The sequence below is a fragment of the Populus alba genome, chromosome 1 (genome assembly GCF_005239225.2).
Source record: "Populus alba chromosome 1, ASM523922v2, whole genome shotgun sequence".
Lineage (NCBI taxonomy): Eukaryota > Viridiplantae > Streptophyta > Magnoliopsida > Malpighiales > Salicaceae > Populus > Populus alba.
The window spans coordinates 27556009-27578555 of NC_133284.1; the positions used below are offsets into that span (position 1 = coordinate 27556009).

Below are 22547 nucleotides of genomic sequence, written 5' to 3' on the forward strand. Positions count from 1 at the left end.
TTTTTCCAGCTCCATCTTCCTTGCAAAACTTCTCCTTTTGATTCATTGGTGTTGTAGTAGCCTTGCATTGTTCCATGTTGAACTTCTTAAGAATTTCCTTTGCATATTTATGCTAACACATAAATATTTCATTTTGTTTTTGAAATATTTGCATGCCAAGAAAGAATGTCATCCCTCCAAGGTCTGTCATTTCAAAAACAGACTTCATCTCTTCTTTGAACTTGTCAATTTGCTCTCTATAGCTTCTTGATACAAATCGTCAACATAAATAGATACAACAAGTATTTTTCCTTCAGCTCCTTTAATGTAAAAAGTAGATTCGCTTAGACTTCTTATAAAGCCTAAGTTCTGCAAGTAAACATCAATCTTGTTATACCAATTTCTTGGAGCCTGCTTTAAGCCATATAAGGCTTTTTTTAGTTGATACACCTTATTCTCTTGTATTGCAATAGAAAAACCTTCATGTTGTTTAACAAAGATTTCTTCCTTCAAGTAACCATTTAAAAAAGCTGATTTGGCATCCATTTGATGCAAGTCCAGCCTTTTTGTGCAGCAAGTGCTAACAGCATCCTTATTGTATCCATCCTTGCAACTGGAGCAAATGTTTTAGAAAAATCCACCACAAACATTTGAGCATATCCCTTGATAACTAGCCTTGCCTTGTATTTATTCACAAAACCATTAGAATTCAATTTGGTCCTAAAAATCCATTTGACTCCCATAGCTTTTTGTGTTGAGGTCTATCCACCAATTATCATGTTTGATTTTTTTTTCAATCATTTTAGCTCCTCCTTCATTGCATCTAACCATTTCTGATCAGTTATAGCTTCTTCATAATTTGCAGGTTTTATTGCAGCAACATTGCATCTTTGATAGATGTCAGCAAGAGTTTTGGCTCCTCTCACATGTTCATCATCTATTTCATTCTTCTGATTTTAATCTTCAATTTGCTTTTTATCCTTTCAATCCCAACTATCAAATTCAAAAAACTGAACATCTCTGCTGATGATTACTTTGTTTTTTTTTAGGTATGTAGATTCTGTAGGCTTTTGCAACAGCATTGTAGCCTACAAAAATCTTAGCTCCAACCTTCTTGTCCAGTTTGTCTTTCTTATTTTGAGGAGTATAAAAGAAACATAAACAACCAAATATCTTCAGATTAATTAGCTTTGGTTTGTAGCCAAACCAGGCTTCAAATGGAGTCCTTGTTTGCAGGGTTTTTGTTTGCAATCTATTCAACAAGAATACTTATGTATTAGCTGTCTTAGCCTGGAATTTCTTGGGTAGTCCTTTATCACGAAGCAAGCATCTCGTCATCTCCATCATTGTCCTATTTTTTCTTTCCATAACACCATTTTATTATGGAGAATATGATGTTGTAAGTTGGTGGTGTTCAATGCCTGCATCTTCACAAAATCTGTTAAATTTTTCAGAAGTGTATTCAGTTTCATTATCACGTCTGATTACCTGAATTTTGCAGTTGCTTTGAGTTTCAATCCAAGTTTTGAACTTTCCAAATATATTAGCAACTTCAACTTTGAATTTCATAATGTAAATCCAACACATTCTGGAATAATCATCAATAAAGGCAACATAGTACTTACTACCATTTAGAGATAATGTGTTCATCAGTCCTCCAACATCTGTGTAAATTAATTGCAACTTTTATGTAGCTCTCTAGGCTTTGCTTTGTTGAAATGGAAGTCTTGACAACTTTCCATATTGACAAGCAACACATGTAGGAAAATCTTTTCCTAATTTAGGCAAGTCTTTCACCATGTTGTTCTTTTCCATGAAAAACAAATCAGCCACCACACCCCTAACAAACAAACGCAAAGAAGGACAAGGGAAGAAAGAGGACCAAACGGACAAAATAGGCAAAAAAAAAATGCCACCACGAGACCAACATACCATAAAGGAAAACGAGAATCAGAGGCATAGTAAGGCAAAGGAGAGTGGAACAGACGACCACCACGCTTCAATTATCATTTATGTTCCTGTTATCATCTATGTTCCTGCATTGAGATAAGCCTCACTTGTTTTGCATTTTAATTCGCTACTACAGTAGCAGTGAATTGTAATTCACTTGCTATTGTAGCAAGTGAATTGTAATTCATTGGGTAGGCGTGCGAGCTGGGTCACTGGTCTATACCAGTGACCCGACCGAGTCAACTAGGTCAAGCTAAAGAGTCTTATATTGTTAACAATACTAAGAAGTTTGTTAGAATATTCCTTGATTGTTTCTGATTCTTTCATCTTTTGTAACTCAAATTCTCGGATTAAGTTCAGCACCTGCATCCCTTTAATTCTCTCATTTCCTTCGTATTATCCTTTCAGAAAATCCAAGATTTTCTTTGTTGTTTTTAGAGTCATTATTCTGTAAAAAATGATGGGTGAGACTATTGCAAACAGAGTTGCTTTTGCTTTCTATCTTTGCTTTCTATGTCATTATTCTTCTCTCTATGATTTTTGATTTGTGTGACAGTTGGATTGTTTGACAAAATTGGCACTTCATATACTTGTTCAACTGCTTCCATAGATCATTAGCATCAAGATAGGCTTCTATTCTAACAACCCATACTTGATAATTGATCCCATCAAATACTGGAGGTGCAAGTGCAGTAAATGATATTTCTGAGTTCATATCAGATGTGTTGTATTTAGATGATAAGTATTTGAAAGTTGTGAAGAATCAGCTCTGATAACACATACTTTATTGAATTTCAATATGATTATTTATACAATAAGGAAAAACAAAATTGCAAGATATTCTCCAAGCATATCTAATTTTCCGTTACATAGAATAAAAGATAGCGATTAGAATAGCAACAGTAAATAAAATCAGATTCTGCTGAGATTTTATTTTGCTTATAAAGTGTCAACAAAAACCATACAATTACATCCTGGAAAAGGATCATCCCTAGGTTGCAGACTACCATGAACTGTGATTGTCTGTATTGTCTAAATGGTTGACGTAAAGAAAAACATGACCGTTAAAAGCTCACCATCATTATATGTCATTTAAAAGTTCCTAACTTTCTAAAAACATTAAATTGGACACTCAATAGCAATCTAATGATTTCAATGACAAAAACAAAAGATTGATATCTTCTCCTAAGTGCCAGAGTGTCGAAGCAATAAATAACCCAGCAAGACCGTGGTCGAACCACAGGGAGGTTAATTGTATAAATTATAAATAACAATAATACAACAACAAAAATAATAACAATAGTAGTAATAGTAATAATATTAGTAGTAGTAGTAGTAGTAGTAGTAGTAGTAATATTAGTTGTAGTAATAATAATAATAATAATAATAATAATAATAATAATAATAATAAAGAAGAAGAAGAAGTTGATGAGAATTTTGAGATGGAAGATCAATGTGAGAATTAAACAATGATAAAAACAAGTGTCAAGGTTAAAGGATCCATTAATGGTATTTCAAACAAGTATAGTATAAACTCTTATTACTCAACAGGAAACCACACACAAAGAAGTTTCCAATCGGATTATAAATTGTTAACATGATTACATTAGTTATCTTATTCGAATAATGCTAATACTTGTAATTATTGTCAGGTATATGATTATAACTTATGTTAACAACAAATCAAGTTCCTTTCATAGCACATGAAAGTTCTAAGAAATTGTCTTATCTTTCTAGGGGGGAAAATGAGGTCATTTAGACTTCTAGAACTTGAGATATGAGCTAAACACTGAACAATGTCTGGCCTGCAAGACAAATTCGGACTTCTCTGTTGTTGCTCTAATTTGGACTTAAAAATGATCTTTTTAAATCTTGGACCCCTATGAAAGTTGTAGGCCTATATCTTACCTTTTCATCCATATAAAGTAGACCCAAATCTGAGATTTACAGCTCCAGATATGACCCAATTACCGAACAGTGTTCCAGTTTGGATTGCACCAACATCTCTTTTCTAAGTTTAGCACTCTCTTTGTCCTTTCAATTTCAGTATTTAAACTCATCAATCAATCCTTCCATTTATGTGATAAGTCTGCATTTAAGATGAACATTTACCAGAAATTAAAGGTATCTTATATTATTAGATATGTTATTATAAAACATACTTTAGTTAAGGAATCGTTGATACTTCAAGTGCAAAATGATGATATAAAACCTTGATTAAAATGCACTTTCAAGTACTAATCATTCTGCTCCATGATCTCATGATCAAGGGAATCCATAACTGTCATTAACCCACGTTTTGCATGCTCACCTAGAAGCCCCAACTGCCAGTTCTTGTTATGTCAATTGTTGAGTCTCTCGTATGCCTTGAACAATCCTTCATCCAAGTTTTAGATCATGTCAAGTTGAACCCATGACTTGCACAAACTGTTGTGCGCTGCTGAATTCGCATCTGCATGCAGGCTGTCAATGTCTGTGTTGCCGAATTCCTTGACAGTCTATGTTCTCATCAGCCTATGCCCCTGATGAGTTTTCTTGTCTGGTCTGGACATTCCATCATCCAGTCCATGTTCGTCAATAATCTACGCTGCCGATTTTTCTTTGATGAACCTACAGCTGCACACATCTGTGCTGCCGATTTATCTCATTGTTGACATGGATGCCAGCACCCTTAGGCATTACACAGTCTGCCAAAACATGCATCTCGTGCACATTTAATACTATTACAATCATTTTTTTTTAAATTCAATTAACATGATTAGCAACTCAGGCCTTGAGGTTGCTCCAAGTAGCAAATAACGTATCGTGGGGTGCATTGTTATAAAAATATTATTTTGAAAATTCTTACTGGTGAAATATATCACAATATTTCATAATATCAAACATATATTATATCCGATAGATTCAAGTGTTGGTTGTTGTCGATGTCGTTTAAAAAAGAAAAAGAAAAAAAGAAGACGGAATGAATGATGTTTTTATGTATAATCGATTAGCTTCGCTGCCCCAATCCCTAGCTTTATTATAGGTGCAATAAAAGTTCTCGATGATGCGTGATCGATCAATATTTTAGACACAAAAAGGGGAATTTTAAGGTGCATGCCATTGTATCAGTTTCCGATACGCACGATACAAGATGCCAAATAAAAATATTTGTCCTATTCAATCTTGAATTTCGCGATTTATTACTCCTATTGACTAGCATCTTTCCGTTATTTTATTTTTTGTACGAGAGTAATAATCTTTTTTGGTAATTTATCGTGATATTTGATAAGTAATGATGCATACTAATATAATAGTAATTCAAAAGATGAGGAAGATATGTTGTCAGATGTGAGACGGGGGCAAGTTGCAATCAGGACCATTCAAGTGTGGAGAGGAATGAGAAGAGGAGGCCTGGGACCTTGATTGCTGGTGGGGGCATAGGCATATTTTATTTGGGTGAGAAGAGGGACAGCTGTTCTGCAAGCTACTTATCTCAAATTTGGTAAGAGATCTCTTTTAGATCGATCAAGTCTGTGACATCCAGTTCATAAAATTAGTTGAGTCATTCAAACTAAACAGAGGGCTTGATTGCTACAGCTTTCTTCGTTTTGTGCAGTACTACACTTATTTCCCTCCCTAATTATCATTAGCCCATTAATCACAAGCAAACCTCGATAAAATCAAGGGTCAAGTCTTGTAAGATCCTCGATAAAAAAACGATGACACTCGAGTAGCGCGGGAAGTAAATGACAAGCAAAGAAGAAATGGTAGCAAAACTACCAAGTGTAAAAAGAATTTGAGTTGATACAATGTTATTACAGTGACTAGAAGATCAACGAATTGCTAACTGATTGGGTGATCAAACACTACTCTACACTACATAATATACAGAAGCCATGGCAGCCATTTATGAGTGGTGTTTACCTCCTAGACCGCTTTCTTGGCCTCTTTGCCACCTCCTTTCCTCCGCTGTCCCTGCCACGCTTTCCTGAAACCCTACTCTCCTCTGCTGCCTTCTTCGATGGCCTCCCAACATTCTTCTTTGATGAACTACTCTCCTGCTTTCCTTGTTTTTTATCACTATTCTTCAACACTCGTTCTTTCCCTCTCTCTCCTTTCCCACCACTTCCTTCCATTTTTCGCTCTCCACCACTACTAGCTCCTCTACTATTATTCTTTGGTGTCTCTGCAGGAGAATTCTTCTTTATTCTCTTCAAGAAATCAACGGCACTTTTTTTCTTCTCCAATGGCAATGCCTCATTTTTCTTCTTTTCGGTCTTAGGAGTTTCAGACTTATCAGGTGCGGCAACTTTTGTGTCAGGGCTTGTATTTTGCTTCTTGCTCGGAGAAGTAGAACCCTTCGCAAGATTCTTATTACCTCTCCTGGTACTTCTTGCACCAGTTACAGGCTTCTCTTCAGATTTCATCTTTAGCAAACCCTGCTCAACAGCAGGCGGTTTCGGATCATTAACTGGTTTGTTCTCATTGCTTTGCTGCTGCTGCTGCTCAATCTTTTGCCCTAGGCTAGAAGAGGAAGGCTTAGCCGATATTGAACTGCGTTTACGACAAACTATAACAGGGATGGAAGACTTGTGTTTAGCGAGCAATGAATCTGATCTTTCAAGTTCACGTTTGGGTTGGGCAGGAATATTTTCTGGCACTACAGTAGATTCAGATTTTTGGGTATCTTTTCTCATTTCATCCATGACGAGGGATCGGATTTTGTGGGCGGTGAGTGATTCGACAGAGTGTTTGGGAAAGAAAACTAAAGCATTGTTGAAGAGAAGCAAAAGATCTCGGAAGAACAAAAGATTTGAAGGAGAGTAGGAGCCTTGTTCTAGCTTTGCTTGTATTGCTTCCAAATCCATATGCTGCCGGATCATGTCTTTATACACACCCATTTCCTGGAGTTTTAAATATATGATTATGAATTTCTGATTCTTTACTCAATTATCAATGATAGAAACGATGACTAGCAATCACACAAACAAAGAAGCTTCGCAATTTTAATCTTATTCTTTTCAAAATTATTAAACTCAGCCTAAGACTCAAATAAGTAAGTTAACTTCTTAGATTAAATCATTTCAATTAAAAAACAAGTTAAAACATTGAAAAAAAATTAAAAATTAAAAATCAAAACGGTTTTATCAAGTCAATTACCACGCAGTCAGATAAGCAGCTTAGGTTGATCAAGGTCAAATAAAATATCATTATTTAAACAAAATCTAAAATTTAACTGCATCAACTTCACCTAATTTTTAAAAGTCAGAGGCATTATTAAATGGTCTGGGCAAAATTATTGGACAAGCCAAATTCATGAGAACCGAGAAAAGAACGAGCCAACTGCCTCCATGAAAGCTTGGAATTGTTTTATTTGGCTCTATGAACTGGGCCAAGCTATAATCTTTTCTTTTAGAGGTGGGACCAAAATGGATAAGGAATTAGGATAATGTGTTGGCAGCTTATTTCACTACAAAAAAAAAAAAAAGGGCAAGAAAAAGTAGGAGATGATGGCTTTATCTATTATTATCAGGATTGGTGCTGATTTATTAACTAACAACCCACTGAAGGAACACGTTGTATGAACTCAGGTTTAATCTTTGAAAAATCGTTGATATCAATACTTATTAATCATCTAATCAATAATTTTTGGGCTAATTTTGGGGAGAGAACTGAGCTGTTTGACTGTATAAAGACGAGAGGGAAGAACAAGCGAATATACATGATTAAGGGAAACGACAAGGAAACAAAAAGGTGAAAAAAAATTATCTTTTTAATAATAATTTGCCTCAAGATTTTGTACACACATGCGGATTTATTGCCTGTTTTAAAATATTATTTTTTAAAATATTTTTATTTTAAAATATATTAAAATAATATTATTTTTTTCTATTTTTTAAAATTTATTTTTAATATTAATACATTAATGCAATTTTAAAATATAAAAAAAATTAAAATTTTAAAAAACTCGAGTAAATCATAATGCTAAACATGAAATTAATCCACATGTCCTCCTTTCAGACCAATAAAAATAGCTACTTACTATTTTAAAAACTAGATTATTTAAACAAAATAATAATAATAAATATAATAAATTCAACAATTTTTTCTTAAAAAAAAATAAGATTGTTTAAATATAAACTAAAAACCATAAAAGAAATATTATTCATTAAAAACAAAAACAGAAAATATTAAAAGAAAAGCCCACACCGTACATACCTGGCTCTCAAGCAGGCTTTCAAAAAGAGATCCATTTCTGTGGGCCCTAATCATATCTAAAAACCCAACTACCGGTTCAGATTTCACCGCCACCGTTTCCTCACCGCCTGTTACTGAAACCTCCTCCTTTCTCCCGCTCCCTTTCCTCTTCCTCCCCGAATTCAACGACTCACTACTCAACTGAGTCACCGAGTCGCCAAACTCGCACAACTCCTCCCCTCCACCACCCTCATCCAGCGCTTTCCGATTCGACCCGCTCACAACCGGGTCCGGTTCACCAGACCCTCCCTGAACCGGTTCAACTTCCTCTAATTTCGCCACGGCATCTTCTACCCCACCCGAGGCAGTCGAATTCGATTCATTCACCGACCGGTCCTCCCGGTCCGACTCCTCACCTGAAACCGAACCCGGTTTCCCCGGTTCATCCTCTTTTCTCAATTTATCTGGCATCAGATCTGGTTTCTCTGTATTGCCATCTCCTTCTTGAACGCTTCTCTCTCGCTCTTCCTCCAGTTTTTTCACCTTCAATTGCAAAGTACTGTCAACAAATACGAATTTTTGTTTCAGATCTGAGCAAACCAAAAAACAAAATACAAAAAAAAAAAAAAAACAAAGAATATTCTTTTTTACAGGATGGAAACATCGTATCGTTGGACCTCTTGTTTCAACTCCGCAACACGGAGTTTACGAAGTTCTTCGAGCCATGGAACGCTTATAATATTATTATTAATAATACCAGTGTTAATGTTGTTTTGTTCTTCATCTTGATTATCCTCCTCCGGTGTATGGTTGTGATGGAGGTTGTTGATGGTGGTGGTATTGAATCTGCGGTTGAGGTCAAGGTATTTCTGCTGGCAAATTTGAGCAGTGGTTAAGAGATGAGGAAGACAGGTTTTGGTTTGAAGTTCTAAAGCAACGGAATCCCAGTTCTTGAAACCATGACGCTTGACGGCACTTGCTAACAGCAGTTCTTCCCACGTGCCCCATGATTGTTGGTTTTGGTGGTGAATGTCTTCTTCTTGGTTAGCCATGATTGGTTCGGTTTGGTTTTGATGGGGGAGGGAGCTGAGCTGAGCTAAGTTAGAGTTAGGTCTGCCCTACCCTTTTCTTTCCTTCTTTCGATTCTATTCTAAAATTCTGTCCATGCTCTTCACGTCCCTCCTTTTGTTTTCAAAAGTAACAAACAACTTCTAGGGCTTGTGTGTTTTTTAAATTAATAAAAACAACTTCGTATTTCTCCTTTTTCTTGAATTACCTTTATTTTTTTTTATTTTTTTTAACCTAGGAATAGTATAATAGAAGAAATTTTATTTTATTAAAAAAAGTTGAAAATGGTTCTTAATTCACCGTTCTACTCTATATATTTTATATTTTACTGTGGATGAAAATAATAAATTTATTTTTTTACCATTAAAAAAAGTTTTAGGCTAATAATTAAAGGTATAATTGTCTTTGTAATGAGAGCATATAGGTATTTTTAAAATATTGATGAAGAGCATATATTTACTTTTTAAAAAAAGAAAAAGGAAAGCAGTAACATACAAGAAGCAAAATCAAACTCTTGTAAATAGAATCAAGGAATGACAGTGACAAGATGGGGCCTAGTGATCAAATTGTGTGCTTCGAGACTACAATTCACATTAGAAGGCTATTCTTTGGAAGCTATTTGATAAAAACTAGCTGAAAGAGCCATTCCTAAATTTTACAACCTTCTCTTCATCACTTCTCGTCAACTCAAGATGGCATATAATAATGCACTTGAGGTCTTGGCCCAGTGATTGAAAAAACTTGTTCCCTTTCTCTATATCCTAAGTTCAAACCTTATCGTGCACGCCTGTCACCCCCGCAGTGTCTTACATGCTCACTGGGTTTACAGGATGTTCAGTGAACCATGGGATTAATCGTGGTGCGCGCAAGCTGGCCCGAACATCCACGTAAATAAAAAAGATAGCATACAATAACTTATGTATTATTCTGGCCAAACTTTTTATGACGCATAAATAAGATATTTAAAGGTGGAGAAAATAGTATTAGCATTGGCAAACACCTCTAAAAACTTGAAACCATACTTTCAAGTTCATCAAATAACTATATTGCAGACCACTACTAAGGTCGATTCTTTACAAGCTAGAATTATTTGGGTGCCTAGTTAAATGGGCTATAAAACTAGAAGAATTTGGACTTCAACACAAACCTCGTCCAACAATAAAGGGTCAGACCTTGGTATCTTTCATCACTCAATGTTATTTTATAAAATGTGGGGATACCTTTAATAATCCACATTCAATGACAGAAACTTTTAGCCATATCAGAAACATTGATAAGATTACATGTGATACTTCCCTCCTAGAAATTGTATGTAAATGGTGCTTCCAACATAAATGAAAGTGGAGCTGGAATAGTATTTATCAATCCTGAAGAACAAGTATTAGAATATAGTATTCGTTTTGAGTTCCCTATTACCAACAATGTAGTAGAATATAAAGCTCTTCTTGTTGGACTATGTCACGCAGAAGCTTTGAATGCCTATCCTTTCCAAGCTTACAATGATTCTCAATTAGTGGTTAGTTAATGCCAGGAAACAAGTGAAGCAAGAGAACCCATCATGCGATCATATCTTCAAAAAGTCACACCTTATCTCAACGTTGAGCATAAAAACATTTCAATCACTCGTATTCCTAAAGAAGACAATCAATGAGCAAACCTCTTATTTAAATTAGCAAGTTTTGATTTTGTGGAATTTCTTGTCAATGTTTAGGTAGAAGTCTTAGAAGAACCTAATATTGGTAAAGATGATTGGGTAGTTGCTCTCATCAATATAACAAAAGGATCCCTATTATAAACTATTTGTAGACAAAAGAGCCACCCTCAAACAGAAATGAAGTCACTCGCCTGATAAGGCGAGCATTGGGATGTTATATAATTGACAACATCTTATCAGAAGATCTATCTTGACTCATTACTGAAAAGTTTGTCCCTAAAGGAGAGCTTCTATATTTTACAAAAAAATACATGAAGGCATATGTGGTCTACATACAGGCTCTAGAGCTCTTGCATCTCAAACAACACGGGCAAAATTTTATTAGACAATCATACTCCAAGATGCCATGAGCCTAGTAAATTAGTGTGTCAAGTGTTAGAGATTTACTTTAGTTCCTCGATAACCATTTGTATAAATGATAGTTATAACTTCCCCTTTGCCATTTGCATAATGAGAAATAAACATTTTAGGTCCATTCCCTAAGGTCGCCGGCATGAGACAATTTGTCATAGTAGTTGTGGACTATTTTACCAAGTTAAAGCAGAAGCTCTAGCAAAGATAACCACCAAAAAAATGTTTTCTTTCTTTTAGAAAAATATAATATATCATTTTGGGCTCCCTAAAATTTTGATCACTAATAATGGAACGTCATTTGACAACACAAGATGAGAGAACATTGTTAAAGGCTTCATATAGATCATCATTTCTCTTCAGTATCACACCCTCAGATAAATGGTCAAGCTGAGTTGACTAACATAATTTTGCTCAATGGACTTAAGAAAAAGATAAAGGAAGCCAAGTCATAATGGGCAAAATTGTTGAGTGAAATCTTATAGGCCTACAGAACAACTTAAAAACATCTATTAGTGAAATGTTATTTCTTCTCACATATAGGACAAAAGCCATGATCCCCGCTAAAATCGATTGTCTAGGCCATCGAGTTGTTCATTATACCTCAGAAGGCAATGAATAAGGTCTTAAGACCAACCTCAACTTCCTAAAAGAGTCATGTCTAACAACTATAGTTAGGAATGAAGTCTATTAGCTTAGAACTACTCAATATCACAACATCAAGGTGAAGAATAGAAAATTCAAATTTGGAGACCTCGTGCTTAGAAAACTAAAGGCCATGGGAAATAGAGAGAGTAGGGGTAAACTAGCTCCAAAATGGGATGATCCTTTCAAAGTTATAAGAATTACCAAAGCCAAAACTTACCATTTACAAGATATGGAAGGAAAGAATCTCTCTCACACCTGTCATTCAAACCATCTAAAAATATATCATAGTGAATAGAAATGTGTATTTTCATATATGGATATTTACATTTCTTTATCATTGTGTATGGCCTATAAAATCCTAAGGGGTGGTATGTGTTCTCTCCATAGGCTATCATCAAGGGATGAACTTGGTCTCTCTACATGATACTATTCTTTAGCTTCCTTCATGACCTTTCTCTCTTCAACCCGCCTACTATTGGAGTGGGCACGCATCATAAATGTCTAAAAACAAAAGAGATAATATAAGTTATTTTTCATAATAGCATAAAAACAAAATTAAATTAAATTAAATTAAATTTCTATCTTACTTGAGAAGTCATATGTCCAATAATAGTCGGAGGACAATTAAAGTTAGGGTTGATCATTCCTTCCATGTCTTAAGGAAATGTGAGGAGTTTTTCCAATGTTTTCATCATGTTCAACTTAAGATTGAAGAAGATGTCCTCTACATTGGAAGGTGAAGGAGTTTGACTGGAAGACTCAAGAAATAAGTAAACTAGACTTGAAGGAGTAGGACCACTATGTAGAATGGAAATAATCTCCACATTAGAATTTGAATAGATAAAGACTCTCATTCTCTTTCAATAAAAAGCAACCTCCAAAATAACTGAGATTGGAGTTGGCACCTCGGGACCTCCTGATAGGGAAGAGCGAGACCCTTCATTGCCTCTTGACAAACCTCATCAACAAAAATATTAGTTACATAAATATCCTCAGGAACATCCTTAGCTTGGACTTAGACCGTTGAAATCTCCTCAATGTTAATTTGATTGGAAGACTTAACATTTCATCTTCACTTCAATGGTTAATTTTCTTCAAAAGAGGAGTTGCCACTAGGATAGGGCATAGAAACGTGATTAAGCGTAGACAGGGTAGACCCACTGAATTTGAATCCAACAGTCCCAGGTAAAGACCATGTATAAAGAAACAATAAAGGAATGAAATGTATTGAAATAAATAAATAAAAACATATGAAAGCAAAATTACCTCAAATGACATATATCCCTTTAGGCATACAATTGATGTCATATTAAGTGTGAGGTTATCTAACCTGGTATAAACAATCTCCTCCTTTGAGCTCAAGAATGATTTTTCATTTACACTCGCTAGGGGTGTACACTTAAAGAACTTGGACTTTGTAGTCAGCCAAGCTCAATGTAACGTAGGTTTGGTGAACATGTCAGGCCCAAAGAACTTGGACTAGGTAAACAATCAAACCCAAGGTAACATGGGTCTAATAAACATCTCAGACCCAAAGAACTTGGACATTACATAGTTATAAGGTTATAAGCCTAATCCTAGACGATCCTCTACAATATAAATATTAAAGACGTGATAAACCATTATATCTCTCCATTTAGAATAATCATTCATATTAAGGTAATAATTTTTCTATACTTAAAGGTGTAAACAAGGTCACTTACCATATTTATTATCTTATTAATGATATGTAAGAGATAGTTGCCTCCCATTAATATCACCGAAAATAGAGGACTTTCCAGTCTTTCTTTTCTCAGAAAATGACAAGGTTTGGAGAGGTATAAATACCCTCTTAACCATCCAGGTAAAAAGGTTGATAACTTTTCATCTTTTAAGATAAAAAATACATAGATTTCAGAGCATTAACCAACTTAAAATTCAAAAACAAACATCTTTGTTCCTTGAATTTAAGGCTTTTTTTAATCATTCATTGTCTTAAGTTATTTTATACTTGTCTTATAAATATACCGACTTTATCATCGAAGAGTCTTTAAGTCTTTTTTATTGGGACTGTTTTTACAGGTATTCAAGCTTATATTATTAGCCTCGAGTTTCTTAGATTAAAACAAAGAAATTTAAGCACTTGAATATATTGATTAACCACTATTTCAAACACTAAATAACCTAATAGTAACATATCTTGGATTTTAGGATATCATCACCTACAATTGAAATTTGGTAAATGATAATTAACTACTTCCCAAAAGTTATTCAAGAATTTGTAGGTGCCAACCTATATTGGTGGAGGGGTGAGTTGATCGGTTCAATTTGGTTTGTAGGAATTCAAATGTGTGGTTTGGATTAAAAAATTCTAAAGAAATTAAAAAAAGAAATCAACATTTTAAATCTAATCAAATTAGAACAAAAATAAAAAATTGATCGGTTCAATTTCGTTTGTATCAATTTTACTTTTGTTAAAGCTAAATAAATTTAAATGAGAGAAAAAAATAAAAATTAGGCTTGATTTATTTAGACAAAATAGATTATTTGGTTCAATTTGATTATTTATATTATCAATTTTTTTGGTTAATTTGATTTCAGGTCAATTTTTAAAATCTAAAACCGAATCAAATTATTATTTTTTCTAATCAAACCATCCAACAAATTTAATTTTATTAGTTTTTTTCAGTTTTTCAAATCAATTACAGATATTCAAGATAATCTAGTTGTTTTGCTCATCCATGTTTTCCATGTTTTGGAGATCAATGTTTAGCCAATGAATCTGTATTTCCGAGTTTTTGTTCTCCAAGGTATTTGAGTCACTATGGTTTTTTCAGAAACTATATATTTAACCCCTTATATGTTTTTAAATCCATTCATAATTTATTCTTTCCATGTTCCATTTCAATTTATTTTGTTTTATTTTAAGAAAAAGAAAGGAAAAGAAAGTAGATGAAATGGAAAGGTTGGTGAGAAAATAAAATATTTTTTTAAAATAAATACTGCTAAATTAAGTTCTGGATGAAGGGACTTTTTTATTATTTTGTATACTTCATAAATTAAATATTTAGTTTTTTTTAATACATATGAACTAAGCACACCATCTCCCCATCCCTCTTATTCATGTTGTTTTTTTTTCCCTTCTTATCAAACAAGTTAAATCCATTCTTAAAAAGAGTAAGAGAAGAAAAGCTAATTAGTGCTGTTATAATTAACTCCTAAGGCATAATCAGTGTTATTACAACCGAATACAGATGGTTGTCCTTTCTCCTGTCATGATATCAATATTGGGCCAAATTGATAGGCTTTGTAGCTCAAAGACCAAATCTAAAACTTCAAATAATATGGACTAAAGAAGATAAAAGACAAGCCGAAGAACATTTAGTTGATGACATAAAAATTGACACGTTTGATTGGATACAATGATGTTAAGTAAGAAATCAACTTAATGTTTTTAATTAATGATTAATTAAAAACAATAATTAATACTTTCAATTATAATATTTATAAAAAAAATTATAATATTTTTATATTGATACTTTTAATTATTATACAAATAATTATATTTATAATATAAATAATTATATTTAGAAACCTAAGACCCAATTATTGGGTTCTAACATAGGATCCATTAACATTAGGTCCTAACACAAGAAGCAAAAGAAATGGCACCTGACGCAGAACCTAAGAAAATTGGATTCTGACACACGACTTGTTATTGGGAGGCAAGGCTACAAGACCCAAAGGATTTAAGTTTGCACCCTAGCCGCACCCAAGCTCCTTGGTTAGGGTGGCCTTTTCCTACCCTAAGTTTCTGGGATCTGGAAGAGAATGCCTGATCCAAGAGAAAAGAAAAAAAAAATACAGATGGGTCAAGTGGGGTTACAAGACCCAAGAGATTTAGGTTTGCATTATTTTCCTACCGCAAGTTTCTTGAATCTGGAAGAGAATGTTTGACCAAGAGAAAAGAGAAAAAATGAAAAACAATCATTGATGGGTACTGCTAGGGGCAAGACCCACGCTGATTGATCATGCTCGTAGCAAGAGCCAGGCTTATGGGTCATGCGATGACTGAACCCAAAGCTTTTTTGAGTCTTTCTGAAGGTAGGACTCAATTTAATAAATTATTCTTGGATGTAGGCGCAGTTAGACCCAATCTCAATATATTTAAAAACAACAAAAAAATATATCAAAAATATTAATTTGAAGTAAAACAAAAAAAATAAAGAAATTTCAAAAAAAAAAAACTCAAAGCATTTTTGAAACGCAAAACCAAACATACTTTAATAAGGAAATTCAACCCAACTTGAAATGAAAAAAAAATTATCATCACCCAACTTTTGTATAATATAAAATAAAAGTCACATTAATTTATTTTCTCTTTAAAGTATGAAAAAAATCAATAAGAAAAATTCAAGAGGAAAAAAAATTGAAAATATCTTAATATATTTTTTAAAAAATATATTAAGATAATATTTTCTTATTTTTTAAATCTATTTTTTATATAATCACATCAAAATAATACAGAAACAACTTAATATGAATTAAAGGAAAAAATATTAATTTTAAGTAACGAAAAAATAAAAAAATTATCAAATTGTTTTCAAGGTATTTTTGAAAACCAAAATCAAACATGCTTTAATAAGAAAATTCAACATCACCTAAAATGAAAAAAAAAATAAAATTATCATCACCCTATTTTTGTATAATATATATAAAAAAATCACATTAATTTATTTCCTCTTTAAAGTGTGAAAACAAAAATCAATAAGAGAAAAGAAAAAAGAAAAAAAATCAAGAGAGTAAAAAAATAAAATTGGAAATATCTTAAATATTTTTAAAAAAATATATTGAGATAATATATTTTTATTTTTTTTACATTTATTTTTTATATAATTACATCAAAAGAATAATAAAAAAAACATCTTAATATGAATTAAGGAAAAATATTAATTTGAAGTAAAGAAAAAAATAAATAATAATAATAACCATAATAATAATAATTGATTTTACCCTTAAAATCAAATATATGTTTTTCTTTTTCTATAGCTATAATATTTATTTGAATTTTATTAATATTAATGCATTTAATAATGATAATATTTAACTTATCTGTCCAAGTTCTTATATTTTTCTATTTTTAAAAGAAAGTTTATTTTTTTCTTTGATGGTAGTAATATTTTTTAAAAAACATCTGGTAATTACAAAAAAAAAATAAAAATAGTAATAATGATTCTTAATTTTACCCTTCAAATCATATCTATTATTTTTTTTCAATATTAATAATATTTTTTTACAAATTTATTATTTATTATATGTATAATATTAATTATAATAAAAATAATAGTATTTTTAATATTAATTATGATAAAAAAAAATCATAATATTTATATCACAAATAATAATATTTTTAATACTAATACTTTTAATTATAATAAAAATAATATTATTTAGAATACAAATAATAATATTTATCATATTAATAATAGTATGGAACTTGTCTGACCAAAGTTTTGATAGTAATAATTTTTTTTTAAAACAATTATTAACGATAATGATAACAATAACAACAACAACAACAATAATAATAATAATTGATATTATTTTATTTTATTTTTTTATTTTTTCTTCAGGGTTTGCAAACCCAGCCAGTCGGGTCTGAAGAATTAAGGTGCGGGTTTGAAGAGAACCTAGTGCCCAGGTCTACAGAGTCAGGTGTGCTGGGCTGCAAACCTCAGGCGCGCAGATCTACATACTCGCTCGCCTTGGTCTGCAACCAGAGTGCGGGTCTATAATGAGGTGTGAGGGTTTACCTAGTGCCTAGGGCATGACAACCCATATGTCAGGTGTCTACAACCTAGTGCTACTGCTACGCACGCTGGTTGGCCCTAGCGCCAAGTATCTATTTCCTAGGCTACTATTAGGCGGCAAGTCTGGCTCTAGCGTCCTGGCTTGAAACCGAGCGCTAGGTGTCTGCAGCCTAGGTCGTGCAACCTCACTAAAATTTGAACTGCCATCTTCTCCCCAACCAAAAGAACAACCCTACCCCTTGTAGTCTTTGCAACTTTTTGTGGCAAGGGCAGCCGTGCCATCACACCTCCCTAACCCACGGTGCTTTTAGCAAAGAGCAAATTAAAATAGTATAGTCTATAGTGAAAGCACTCATAATCTACAATAATTTTCGCTACAGTATCAAACAGTGCAATCCATAATAAAAACACTTATAGTTTATAGTAATTTCTGCTATAGTAAAAAGCTAATATCTTTTAGTTTGAGTTAATAAAGTCTTTTTCGTCTCTTGCTTTTTCCTTTTTTCTTTCTTTTACTACTTTATGCTCTAAAAAGAAAATACAAAGAAAGTGATCGGTAAAAAATAAAAATAAGTTGTTTAACTTTTAGGAGTAAAAAGTGATGTTTATAAAAGTTGGTGAATAATCTTCTCGAGTAGAATATTGTTAAAGGAAATTATTTTCTCCATAATGTAAATAAAAAAGTTTAAGTTATTAGTTACTATATAAGAATGTTTTTATATTAATTATTTAAAATATTTTTTAAAATGAAAATTCTTTGAATTTGTAACTTATGCAAATTGTATTAAATATATATAAGTCATAGGGCTGTATTACACCTTCTCAATTGAAATGTGCACATATTTATACTACATTTATTTTGAAACTTTTAATTGATTTAGAAGAATTGGGGTGGCATCTTGTGTTTAAATTTTTTAATTGAGTTAGAAAAAGTAGGTTAATTTATCATTGCTATACATAAAATTAATTAAGAAGATATCAAGTATGGGACACGAAAAACGAGCCAAATTCTATTGCAGGCTCTGGCAATTTCGGTTTATGTTTAAAAAAAAAAAATCGATTTACAGTATTCTTAAAATAAAGAACGTAACACCATATAATAATTATTAAAGACTTGTATAATTATTAATTTTAAAATTTATAAAATTAATTAAAGTATGTATTAGTTGGCCCAAACACCAATGTTATATATATATATATATATATATGAAAAGTGCTTACATGCTACAAGAATTTTAAAATAAGAAATGACATGGATTAAATAGCAATTATCTTTAAATTCTTTATTCGACGAAGGATACAAGGCAAAAAAAAAATCATTTTATAAAAATTAATAACAATAATTAGTCTGTAATTCAACCAAGTTCATAAGTTTTTATAAATCTATTTATCAAGTGGTCTTATAACAATAAGCTTATAACCAGAAGTTAGTAATAAAAAGTCCAAAAATATGTTCAAGAATTTACCAAGAATAACTTTGTAAGTTTTATTTTCAATAAATTTTATTATTTTTGAATTTCAGTTGTCCTGATTAATTCTTATTGCCCAATTATAAAATTCAAAATCTTTTTAATTGAGCCAAACAAAAAAAACAATTCACCCTCTCTCAATTAAAATTTGCACATATGCATACTATGTCATGCTGAAATTTTTAATTTAATTAGAAAAAATAGAATAAAAAATTCAAACTTACGATTCACTTGTTAAAAAATCTCTAATTAAGAATATCTCATGAAAGAACCAATTTAATTTAAAACCTTATACATGACATTTTAAAAATGATTAACTCTTTAGGAACATCAATATATCACTCTTTCACTTAGTATTGAATATCAATAAATTTATATGGTGCCAACAAAGCAAAAAAGGAAAAAAGAAGAAGCTAAGATCGATGGAGAGACAACAAAAGAATAAATAAATATTAAAAAATTTATTCGACTCACCTAACTGCATGTTAAATAATTGTCACTATTATTACCACTATTATCATTGTAAGTAGTGTCATTATCATTATTATTATTATTTATTAGTAATAATATACGACCACCTTTAGATGAAAAGTGTAGGCCATAAAGGAAGAGTAAATTCATAAAACAAGATGGCGAAAGATAATTTTCCACTATCAGGAGGCGCCGCACACTCTATCCAAAGTGTGAGGTGCCTCTCACGCGTGTACAACACGTGTCAACAGTTTTTTAAACAAAAAAAATTAATTAAATGTCAAATTACTTCATCACACTTTACCAACCTTAGTAATTACAAAAAAAAAAAAATAGGAAAAGACGCCAATGCCTTTATTTTTATGGCCTTTTTTTTTACCCCAAGGATAACTATGTGATTGTATTGTACAATTAAGAGCGTGTTTGGTATTGTGGTAGCTTTTGTGATTATGGTTTGAAAAAAACAGTTTAATAAAAAGTACTTTTCGTGAGGTTAATTTAAAAAAATGTTGGTGTTTGGTTAAAACTGTGGTTGAAGTTGTGGTTTTAAAAAAAAAAGTAGTTTCTTGTGTTTGGTTAAAAAACTATGGTTGAAATTATGGTGGAAAAAAAGCAGTTTTATGTTTGGTAAAACTATGGTTAAAAAAAAATAGTTTCTTATGTTTGGTTAATATGCTTTGTGTTTTATATTTGATTTGAATTAATTAAAAGGACACACACACACACACACAAACATAGGTGTTTTGTAATTATGATTACATAACAAAATGAAAAATTCTTATACATTAATATACTCCTTTATTGTTCCATCAAACTATTTACAATTCCATCGTATACAAAATCCATACGTGAAGGCCTCTATGAGCCTTGAACGACCGAAGCCTGAATAATATCAGGTAAAAAGTCATCTAGAATTAAATTGCATCATCTTGTGATCTCCTTCTAATATGGTTATGTAGTGCCATTGATGCAACTATAATCTCAACTTGTGTTTTGTATGGATAAGCAAGCATGTTTTGCAAAATTTTGCACTTTTGTTTCCATACCCCAAAAGAATGTTCGATCATGTTATGTAGTGACGAGTGTGCACGATTAAACACTTTTTTCAGACCACTTGGTTATCCACAACGCCTAAATTCTTGGAAGTGATACCTCTCGTCTTTGTAGAGACCCAAATACCCATACTCATTTGGATACCCAGCATCAACCAAATAGTATTTTCCTACAAAAAAATAACATGATAATTTTAAACAAAACTTAAAAAAAAAATTATATTCCTTCAATTACCAAATCTTCAATTTAGTCAAAATCACAACCTTCCAGAGGTTTTGGAAATTGATATTGCTATTGCCAATAGCCTCAAGAAAAAAACGTGTATCGTGTGCACTACCTTCCCATCATGCCCACACAAACATGAATTGCATGTCGAAATTACAAGCAACCATGACATTTTGTGTCGGTACAACTTTTCTTCCAATAAATGGAATTTGATTTGCAGATGGTATGCAAGCACAAACATGTGTTCCATCAATATTACCGACACAATTCTACATGCCACAAAAACATTAAGTACTCATAAAAGATTTATAACATATTTCATACTCCTTTGAACAACTTAATTAAACTTAATTAACTACTTAATTATACAAAAATTCATCTTACCTTGAAATGTGGCATAAATCTTGGATTCATAGCAATTTCTCTTGGTGTGCTCGTAAATTGTGGATCTACTAATTCTATAACTTCCACAGCAAACAAATGTAATGATTTAAGCACTTCTTTAAAACATCTACTAATAGTTTCACCTTAATGCTGGAATCTTTCCTGCACTTGTCTATTTGACGCCCCAACTACTATTGTAAATAGAAACATTGCCACCTTTTCAATAATGCTCATTCTTCTTGATGATTTTAAGCCATGGTGCATTTCTAATTCAGTGCACAAACTCAACAAAGTGGTTGTGTGCATCCTGAACATGTTAACACTTCGTTTCCAATGACCTCTTAAAACCTCTGTCAACCAACACATCCCTGTGTTATACGAAACCATACATGATTCTTTATACATATAATTAATATAATAGATGTTTATAGCTCTAGCTATGCATATAATTAATTTTTTCCTATCAAAATGTCTCCTTATAATAAATGCATCGTCACCATCACTGTCATCGTCACCACCATCATCATCATCATTACTGTCGTTGGAGTCATTTCCATTACTATCATCTCCAACACCATCAATTGAGGCACCACTACCTTGACAACTAGGATAATTAATTTCGTCTACAATGCGGTTCATTACATTATCATAATTACTATCGAAATCTTCAATAAATATGTCATTAAACTGTGGATCATCCATAACTTCAATTACATGTAAACAAGAAAAAAAATTATATGTTATTAATAAAAAACTTTAAATAATTAAATATCATTCAATAAACAAACTATCAAAGAGTTGGTGCAACATAAGTTTTTTCCATACTTGTAAAGCCAACAAAAAAGGAGTATTCCACTTGCTTGTATCAAATGCAATTGAGAGGTTTGAGAAGCTTGTTATGAAGAAAGATAGTTCAGTGAAAAATATGATGCAAACATTCCTCTTTATATAGAAAAAATTCAATGTTGTTTACTTCTATTTTATAATTTTTCAACTTTCAACATAAGTATATTCACATGTATGTGCTGTAAAAGTAACATATAATGTTACTTTTACAACTCATATATGTACACCATTCTGACATGTAGTCTTTCAAAGGTTTTATTCTCATTCTACAATCTCAACTCCTGTTAATGAAGTGCCCCACGACAGAAAAGGAATAAAAACATAGCTAAAAGTAAAAAACCAGCAGCAAGACCAAGCTTTCAGAAAAGGAAGAAGTACCAACAGCATATATAGTCCCATAAGACCTCAAGGTAACAAAGA

The 22547-nt window shown here is 32.1% G+C and overlaps 1 protein-coding gene across 2 annotated transcripts; it reads right to left on the bottom strand.

Moving 5' to 3' along the window:
• Positions 1–5669: 5669 nt before the first annotated feature.
• LOC118045618 (uncharacterized) lies at positions 5670–9302 on the bottom strand. Of its 2 annotated transcripts, none has more exons than XM_035054293.2 (3): positions 8787–9302; positions 8131–8652; positions 5670–6815 (listed from the first exon to the last, which is right to left on the bottom strand). In XM_035054293.2, exons 1-3 carry the CDS (start codon positions 9159–9161, stop codon positions 5832–5834), a joined length of 1881 nt encoding a protein of 626 aa, XP_034910184.1. In that variant the 5' UTR covers positions 9162–9302; the 3' UTR covers positions 5670–5831. The 2 variants fall into 2 exon arrangements, with proteins under 2 accessions (XP_034910184.1, XP_034910183.1); XM_035054292.2 differs by having other exon boundaries at positions 8131–8668; positions 8761–9302.
• Positions 9303–22547: the final 13245 nt, after the last annotated feature.